The following is a 10,109-nucleotide window of genomic DNA, read 5'->3' as shown; positions in this document are numbered from 1 at the left end:
TGTGTTTCAAAGTCCCTCTTTAAAATATATTTTTCTGGAGTGAACTGAGAAAAACTTTGTTAAAAATCTGTTAGAGCTGGCTGAATAATAGTTTATTTAACCAATTTTATGATAGTTTTCAAATACATTATTTGAATATTTGCCCAATCATTCATCAAACTACACAGCTGGCTGAATAATTCATGAACATATTCAGCAAATTTATTCAATGAATTTCATGAATATATTTCAATGAAATATTTGACAGATTTTTTTTTACCCACTGTTCGTCCCTCTCCCACATATATCTATTATTCTTATGTATTACTCCTGGGCCGGTGGGGGGGGGGTGGAATTCTGCGCCTAAAAATTATGCAGATTTGGTTTGTCAACATAATGCAATATAATCACACCAGCTTCAATTGTTTTGGTGTTATTTAAACTACGATACAGAAAAAAGTCACAATAACTATTCAGCATTTCCTAAACACGTGAAAGTTAAGTTACAAATACTTGGTAACTAATACCCTGCATTCCAGTGTTAATCCTGGATTTTCATTTAAATTACATTACAGAATACCAAACAAGGGGGGAAAAAAGTAGAATGTCACTTTAAATTGCTCAGACTTTCACACATGAAAGTCATAAAGTTTTGCTAATCATTGTCCTGGACCTAGGTGGGTACTTTGAGAAGTTCTCGGTTCTGATTGTCCTGACATTTTATTGACCGCTTGGTAAATTATTTATTTGCCCTCAAAAGTCTTTTTTTTTTTTAAATGGGTACGTAAAAATCTAACCCCATTGTGCCACTTTGGCAAAGGGAAAAAAGTGAGAGAGTGTATAGATCTTCCTAGTTGATTCCCTTACTATCATTTATAAGGCTTCCCGACACTGCCAGGGTGATGTAGCCTTCAAACTTCTACAGGTTTTTATGCTCCTGGGGGAATTGACTGAGAATGCGAACAGTTAATGAACAATAGAATAATTAACAATTGGCACAGAATTCTGTCAGGAGTAATATATGGACACATTGGTTCAGAAAAGAGTAATTGTTCTTTGAGTGCTTGCACATGTCCATGCCAATGTAGGTGTGTGCGCTCCCTGAGCACAGCTGTCATATTTTTTTCCCTTAGTGGTATCTGTCAGGTTGGCTCTAGCACCCTCTGTTCCACACACTGATAGCGCCAGCATAAAGGGCCCTGCCGAGCTCGCTCCCCTTCAGTTCCTTCTTACCACCAGTAGTGGTTGCTGGAACCCCTCAGTGCTCAGACAAACTTTGTCTCGATTGTTTTCTTTTCTCCAATCTTTAGTGTAAATAGTTGTAGTATTTAGATATTTTCGAATGCCTCTGTGCTTTGTTTGCAGAATTGTCCACTTCCCCGGTGGCGGGGTGTCCTTGGTCACCAGGTTTCAAACCCTGCACTTCCTGCAGTAAGTCTGTGCCTTTGAGTAACCTGCACTTGAGCTATCTCAAGTGCTTGGGGGAAGCTTATGGGAGAGACTTCTGCCAGATCTGCAGGGACTTCAAACCCTGGACCAAGAAGGACCAAGACACTTGACTGAAGGTCCTCTCATGGAGGCAGCCTTAAAGACCTACCTCAGAGCCACGCTCGGACTTGGCACCAAGTACCTCAGCTTTAGTGCAGAGCACTCCTCCATCGACCCATGACTCTTGGCACTGGTCATCTTCCCCGGTACCCAAGAAGAAGCATTGCAAACATCAAGACAAGCAGCACCAGTACCAAGGGTGAAAGAAGACAGGGAGACAGCAAGATCTGTGTTAGGCTGCTCTTCCTCCCTGGCACCACATCATCAGGTGCCTGCAACTCCAGTGCTGCAGCAAGCTCCTCATATACCTACAAAAGGGAGAAAGCCTCAGAGCAAATGCACCAGCCGTCAACTCCTGAGGCTTTTGCATCTGCCAGGGACCTTCTTATCCTATCGGTACCAAGGTCCTTGAAGGGTCAAGTCTCAGTGCTACCGAGTAACAGGGAGCCAGCACCAGAATCTCACCTGGTGCCCCGGCCATTTTCCCAGGGAATACCCCCGATTATCACCTTGGTGACTCTCCAGCACCTTGTGGTACAGCACCACCCTGGTCTCTGCACCACAGCTTTCCATCTTCATTGGACTTTGAGGTGGACTTGTTTTCCCCTTCTCAGCACAGCCAATCTCATCGCTCTCTGTGCCATTCATATCCCACCCATGACCCTGACTTATGCAAAGCCTCCAGGCATTTGGCCACCAGGTAGGCTGGGAACTGCCAGCTATCCAATGACTGTTCTGGAACCCTTGATGGTTTACCCCACTGTAGGGCACCCCCTCCAGATGCTCCTATTCTGTTGTCTTGGTGGTCCAGGCGCCCCAGCACTGTACAGAGAGGCTATGAATCTGGACTCTGATACTGAATATGGCACCAAGACTTGGGAGGAAGCCTAGCAGACTCCTGCAGACATTTAGGAACCAGCAGAGACTCCTCAGCCTGTTTTTTTTAGCTTCCTCATCCTCCGCTCTGGACAAGGCACTAGTAACACCAGAGGTCTCCTCGCCACAGGATGCCTGCAAGGATTGCCAGGACTTGTTAAAGTGGATAGCCTTGAACATGGGGGTCCAAGCAGAGGTGGTCAAAGAGGCAACAGATGGTCTCCTAGATATTTTTGTCACCAGTGGACACCTCGAGAGTGGCCCTACCACTAAGTGAAGCCATCATGGATCCAATAAAGGTCCTGTGGCAGACTCCTGCCTCCCTCCCTCTGACAGCAAAGTGCACAAAGTTCAAGTATTTCATACTGGACAAAGTGTACGAATTTCTCTTTTCTCTCCCTTCCCTTGTTCTAGTGGCTGCCAGTGAAAGAGATCACCAGGGACAGACCGCTCCTATGCCCAAGGCAAAGGAAAAAAGAAATTGGACCTATTTGGATGGAAGGCTTATTCTACAGGGGGCCTTCAGCTCCACATAGCGAACCAGCAAGCCTTGCTGGGTCATTAGGATTTTAATATGTGGCAGTCCCTGTTAAAATTCAAGAACCTACTCCCTGAAGACTCCTGAAAACCATAGCACCTGTCTCCTTGCAGGCAGCCCTGGACGCAGCTAGGTCTATAGCCAGATCAATGGCTACAGTGGTATCAATGTGCCAGAGCTCTTGCTTGTAGTCCTCAAGGCTCCCTCACAAGATGCAATAGACTATTCAGCACTTCCTGTTTTGAGGGATCATCGCTCTTCTCAGAGCAAACAGACACTAGGCTGCATGTTCTCAAGGACTGGAAACCTTGAAATCCTTGGGACTTGGCATACCGGCAGGGTCAAGGAAGCAGTATAGTCCCCAGCAAGTAGGCTGCTACTTCTCTCAGCCACCTAGGTAAGACCAAGACAGGACAAAGAATAGGGGATTCAGGGACAGACCTCCTCCCCCATCCTCCTCATCAGGTCCCGCTCAGCCTGGGCCCAGACACTTGCAATTGTCGAAGCACTTGTTTTCATGAGGCGCTTGAGGTTGGCATTGCAATCCCCTGTGTATCAGATCCAGAGGGACCCTTCTCATAATCATCTGTTGGAACAAGAAGTCCAGTCTCTCCTTCAGGTGGGAGCCATGGAAAAAGTTGTGTTTCATGTGAGAGAAAAGGGGTTCTATTCCCATTACTTCCTAATTCTGAAAGCCAAAGGTGGTCTCAGATCCATTTTAGACCTGCACCATTGTTACCCCCAACTTTGGATCCGGCTTTGTGGCTGACAGACCTCTCTGGGATCAGGGACTGCAGGGGAGTCCTCCCAGCACGGCATCTAATACTGTTCTCCCTGCACCCTGAGCTACCTCCCTGCCTGCACACTGCCCCTCATACCCCACCCCTGCACCCACAATCATCCCCTGTGTGCACACAGCCCCAGCTACCCCTGCCTGCACCTTGAGCTGCCTCTTGTCTCCACGCAGCCCCTAGCTGCCCCCTTTCTACAATCTAACCTGGTTTCAAACTTTTTGAGCTAAGCCCCCCTCCTTTGAGTTATACGTTTGGGTTGTGCACCCCCAACCCAGACATGCAGGGTGGCCTGCTGAAGTGAGTCGGTGGGGGAGGTGGCACTCCCTCCCTGGACCCCGCCATGCAGAGGTGGCTTAAGCCCCACTGGCCCCTGCACCCGCAAATAGAAGTCAAACTACACCTATGCCCAAGGCCCCTGCCCCGAGCCCCACTCTACCCTGCTGGGCCCTGGAGTTCTTCTAGCCTGTCGAGGAGGGCGTCGGAGAGAAAAAGGTGGAGAACCCCTGCCTTAAAGAACATTAAGCACCAACATTCTATGAGTGATGCTTAATCCGTCAGAGTGGGTGGGGTACAAGTCCATTCAAACATAGGCTTTCAGCTTTATTTACAATCATACTCATGCATTCCTTATTATTAAAAAGGAATTTTATGCTTATTTTTCTTTATAATCTCTCCATACCATCTTAAGAGTGCTTCTGTTTTGTCTGCAATTTTCACACTGCTGCTGTCACCTTCTCCACTGCTCACCCTTGCTCTTCTCCTCCTGCTGTCTTCTCGTCTTGCTCCTGCTTGCTCTCCTCCACTCACACACCTACGCCCAAGCCTGCCAGTTCTCTGCCTTGTATATGATTTTTGGCCTTTTCTGATTGGTTGCTTTCTCAATTCCAGCTATTAGCATAGATCCCCAGTGGGGCAATACCTGCTTAGCCAATCAAGCTGGACATAGTTGAGAACCTCCTTCTCACTGCTTCCTTCAGGTGTTTTGGAGTAAGCTGAGCCCCACCTTGCTGAACTTTATTTCACCTTATTCTCCTGTCTGCTCTTGGTCAATTTAGTCTGAATCCTCCATTTTGATGTCTCTAATATAAAATCATTGTGGTCGCCATTTTGGATTTCAAACTATAAACTATCAATATTTATTATCCAGCTACAGACTGGGGACCAACTGGCTAAGCAGCAGTTCTGCAGAAAAGGACCTGGGGATTACAGTGGATGAGAAGCTGGATATGAGTCAGCAGTGTGCTCTTGTTTCCAAGAAGGCCAATGGCATATTGGGTTGTATTAGTAGGAGCATTGCCAGCAGATCGAGGGAAGTGATTAGTCCCCTCTATTTGGCACTGGTGAGGCCACATCTGGAGTATTGCATCCAGTTTTGGTCCCCCTACTACAGAAGGGATGTGGACAAATTGGAGAGACTCCAGCGGAGGGCAACAAAAATGATTAGGGGGCTGGGGCACATGACTTACGAGGAGAGGCTGAGGGAACTGGGGTTATTTTGTCTGCAGAAGAGAAGAGTGAGGGAGGATTTGATAGCAGCCTTCAATTACCTAAAGGGGAGTTCCAAAGAGGATGGAGTGAGGCTGTTCTCAGTGGTGGTAGATGACAGAACGAGGAGCAATGGTCTCAAGTTGCAGTTTGGGAGGTCTAGGTTGGATATTCGGAAACACTATTTCACTAGGAGGGTGGTGAAGCACTGGAAAGGGTTACCTAGGGAGGTGGTGGAATCTCCATCCTTAGAGGTTTTTAAGGCCTGGCTTGACAGAGCCCTGGCTGGGATGATTTAGTTGGTGTTGGTCCTGCTTTGAGCAGTGGATTGGACTAGGTAACCTCCTGATGTCTCTTCCAACCCTAATATTCTGTGATTATGATTACTTATCAAAAGCCTTAAATCTCAAACTAACTTCATTTCTATGCATGTTTAAGCATTATGATACTATCAGTACATTTGTTATGTTAATTGGGAGAGGTGATTTCTACAATGTTTTCCACCCCTCTTTGGCTGTTTACAGTTGCGTGGCCTGACCGCTTTCTATGGTACTGTTGATTTCCTTACACAGTATAGAACAGCTAAAAGCCTCTTGTATCATCATCTCAACCGATATCTCAAGAATTTAAAGTTCTGCATGGTCTCCTTGCTTCCATCATTCCCTCGCTGGATCCCGGGGACTGGTATGCTGCCCTCGATCTAAAAGAAGCTTACTTCCACAAATCGATCTTTTGTGGCCACAGATGTTTCCTAAGGTTCATAATGAACCAAAGTCAGCATCAGTTCACAGTGCTTCTGTTCGACCTCTCAGCCACCCCGTGAGTTTTCACCAAGTGTATAAGTGGGTGGTAGCAGTATTTCTCAGAAAAAAAGGGAGTCCACATATTGCCATATCTCGATGACTGGCTAGTCAAAGGCCTCTCTGGAGTTCAAGTGGAAGCTGACATCTGTCTCATCCAATCGACCTTCAGTGCATTGGGCCTCTTACTGAACGTACAGAAGTCCACCCTTATTCTGGACAAAAGGATAGAGTTTATCGGGGCTGTGACACTGTATGGAATCTGGGGGACACTTTAGGACATTATGAATACCGATATTGTAAAATTGGAATGAGTTATGCCAGATATACCACGTAAGGTATCTGCAAAAATGTTATAATTTGCCAGCTATAATCATATCATTTATGTATTTGTATCACCTTTGCACTGTAAGTTATATGTGTAACCCCTTGGGGTTTAGAGAGCATGGCCCCTTTAAATCTTTTTCCTAGTGGGGAGGGGGAGCAGTGAGAGAAAGGAGGGAAACTTGGGGGTGTGGCTCTGGTGCTCCCGGGAGAGAAGGGCTGCAGCCTGGAGGCTCTGGACAAAGTGAAACAGAGAGAACCTGCCTGAAGCCTGGGAAGGACAAGGCGGCCGGTCTCGTACACCCCAGGACAGGAGCCAGGAGGAGCACTGTGCCAGGGAGGAATCGCCCGAGAAGGACTGGCCGGAGCTGGACCCAGTATCACTGCCACCCAGAGCTGCAAGGGGCTGTGAGTACTGGGGCTTGTGACTCTGCACTGGGAATAAGGAGGGAGGCTGCTAGCTAGTTACGTGGGGAGGTTGTCGCTCTATGCAGCTTTGCAGAGAGCGGCAGAAGAGGGCACCGGTGGGGTTTGTTGGGGAAAGTTCACTGGTGCCGAAGATGACCAGGAGCACCCAAGACTCAGCACTGAACTGGAACTTTGCTCAGGACTCCTGAACTCTGTGCTCAGACACATTGCTCGGTGTCTGTCCTTTCAGACTGTGCTACAACTGGGCCTGTGGGGCCTTTGTTTGGATGCAACCCTGTTTTACTGCTCCCGCTATACTTCCCTTGTTTTTCTCCTCTCATCCCTCTGTAAATAAATATCTCTCTTTGTTATATCCACTGTACTTTTCCTGTGGATGTGTGTGTTCACTCTGGGGGGTTTGGAACAGGTGCCCTTGGGGTGGAAGAAATTTTTTCTGTGGCATTCCTGCGCGCACCGTCTCTTGGCCAGAGCTGCCTGCAGAGGAGACTCCATCTTGGCCATGAGGGCGTTAAAGTTACACTTGGTGGCCCGTACAGGGACTTTGCAGTGTACACACACACCCACACCCTGGGCTCTCCTTCACAGAGCAAAGAAACTCCTGAGTGACTTTCATCTCAGTTTTAAAAAAAAAATGGAGCGGGGATTACTAGAAGACCTGTGCTGAGGGGCATGAATCCCATGAACCAAAGCTGTGCGGGTGGTTGGGTTCCCAGAAGAGATGGAACCAAATGAAATTGAGGAGAGCCTAGTTGCAGCTGAAATACTGGGGAGAGTGAAGGTCCACACTCGTATTTACAACCGCAAAGTGAAGGGCATGGTAGCACTATGTACTTACTCCAAGGAAGCAGATCTTGATAAAGTACCCAAAGAGGTGCAAGTAGGAGCTATCCCCTGGACAATTCTGGGGGCAGAGCAGTCCCCTAGTAGTGTGCTCGTGTCACTTGAGGTGGATTCTTTAGTGCAGGAATTGCAAGCTCTGATGGTGGATGAGAAGCGGACAAGAGAGGAATTAATTTTGGCATTAGGAGGGGCTCCAACACCCGCAGCATTCAGCGTGGTGGGATGGGCAAAAGAGCTGGGAAATGCTCTCAAAGATGCATTGAAGCCGGCATATGAAAGTGCTCCATACAAGCGGTTACATTCTTTCTCGGGGGTGTCACCTGTATCCTCAGGGGAGGATGATTACGAGACCAGGAGGGATTTTATGGTGCCACTTGTCCAAGAGTGGGAATGCTCTGATGCTGAGAAGTGGAAACGTGTGCTTGAACGTCTGAGGGGACTTGCCATGCAAATTGTCCGAGCTCTGAAAGATTCCCAACCAGCTGCCACAGTGCAAGACTATTTAACCGCTCTTGAGAGTGTCTACGGTTCTATTGATAGCAGTGATGACCTGTATTATTGTTTCTGCCATACTTATCAGGAGCCCCACAAACAATTGTCGGATTTCATCAGGAGACTAGAGGATTTGCTACAGCAGGTAGTGCGGAAGAAGGGAATTCCCACCAAGTGCATTGATTCCGCTAGGTTAGACCAGAACTGTCAGGGCACCCGACAAGATGGGTTATTGTTGTGGCAACTGCAACTGAGGGAGCAGGCCCAAAACCCACCCCCATTCCTCAAGCTCGTTTGAGAGATATGTGAAGAGGAGGAGCGATTGTTGCAAGTGGATGCAGTGGTGCAACCGAAGAGGGCAGGGAGTCATACCACCACAGTGCTTGGAGAGATGGTAGAGGCCCCATCAGTGGCAGCAGCACTGAGAGATTTGACCAGAGAAGTGGCCATGATGAAGGCTCCGAGACCTACTGTGCCATCCTCAAGAGGGGAGAGTAGCAGGAGGGCTGATAGCTGGCGAGAAGGTTTCTGTTACAACTGTGGGAGAGATGGTCACTATGCCTTGGACTGCCAAAACAAGACGGATCATGCAAGGGTATCTCAGAGATTGCAGCAAACCATTAGGGAGCTTCAGGGAAACACCAACAGGGCTTGGGGAAGGAGCAACCCAAGACCCTGAAATCCCAAGGCTCCCCAGAAAAAAAACACAAACAGGGGTTACCCAGATGGGCTGGCAGGCCCACAGGCTATAATACCCGTTCGTATAGAAGGACGATTGTGTGAGGCATTGCTGGACAGCGGATCACAGGTCACCATACTTTATGAATCTTACTACCGAGAACACCTGCAGCATTTACTCTTGCGTTCCCTGTCTGGCCTGACAGTGTGGGGCATTGACTGTGACTCCTGCCCCATCTGGGATATATCCTGTTAAATGTCCAGTTTCCAAAGAACGTTGTGGGGGTAAATAAGGAAATAGAAACACTGGCACTGGTCTGCCCAGATACAAAGGGAAGGGAGTATGCACCTTTAATCCTAGGGACAAATGCAAACCTGTTCCAGAGATTGGCATGGAAATGCTGTGAAACGGCAGGGAACAATTATCTGCAGGAGCTGCCAATGCACGCTTTATGTCAAGCAGCATACCAGCGAGCCAGTGGCCCCCCATCCGAAGAGGAGACCAAAGCTAGACCTTTGGGGAGGGATAGTTTCCAGTTTGGGGATTTCCCCCATTCCTGCTGAAAGAATGGGACCGCCTGTTGTTTCTGGGTGGACAACTTTATTGATTGAGGGCAGATGCATCCCCAGAAGTCTCACCCAAAGCAATTGGTGCCACCACAGAAGTACCAGCGAGGCATGCTAGAGGCCTGCCACGATAGAATGGAGCATTTGGGAGTCGAGCAATTGGAGGCCCTAGTTAAGGCAAGATTCTGTTGGCCCCGGATGGGGCGTGACATTGTCCACCATGTTCACACCTGCACAGATGTATTCAATGAAAGACTCTGCCTAAGCAGGCAGCCCATCTTGTCAGCATCATAAGTTCTGCACCCATGGAGCTTGTCTTTATGGACTTTCTATCATTAGAGCCTGACCGCCGGGGTACTGCAAAAGTCTTGGTGGTCACTGACAATTTTACTCATTATGCCCAGGCTTATCCCACCAAAGATCAAAAAGCTTCCACCAAAATCCTGTGGGAAAAGTTCTTTGTTCACTATGGGTTGCTCGCCAGACTACACTCTGATCAGGGACGGGATTTAGAAAGTCAGTTAATAAAAGAACTTTGTACGATCTTGGGGATCAAGAAATCACACACCACCCCTTATCATCCACAAGGGGATCCACTGCCAGAACGATTCAACTGCACACTACTGAACATGCTGGAAACTCTGCAGCCTCAGCAGAAAAAATACTGGAGCCAGCACGTGGAGCATTTGGTACATGCCTATAACTGCACTCGACACGATGCAATGGTGATCACACCATACATGCTAATGTTCGGTCGAG

The 10,109-nt window shown here is 48.1% G+C and overlaps 1 protein-coding gene across 1 annotated transcript; it reads left to right on the top strand.

Moving 5' to 3' along the window:
- Nucleotides 1–7,491: 7,491 nt before the first annotated feature.
- Nucleotides 7,492–8,403, top strand: LOC311518843 (paraneoplastic antigen Ma1 homolog; the record flags this gene model as incomplete). Its single annotated transcript, XM_084624912.1, has 1 exon — nucleotides 7,492–8,403. One exon carries the CDS (start codon nucleotides 7,492–7,494, stop codon nucleotides 8,401–8,403), a length of 912 nt encoding a protein of 303 aa, XP_084481038.1.
- Nucleotides 8,404–10,109: the final 1,706 nt, after the last annotated feature.

This window comes from Lepidochelys olivacea (genome assembly GCF_965140295.1).
Source record: "Lepidochelys olivacea isolate rLepOli2 genome assembly, chromosome: 3".
Taxonomy (NCBI): domain Eukaryota; kingdom Metazoa; phylum Chordata; order Testudines; family Cheloniidae; genus Lepidochelys; species Lepidochelys olivacea.
The sequence above is the reverse complement of the archived record's forward strand: the minus strand, read 5'-3'. Positions and strand labels throughout refer to the sequence as shown.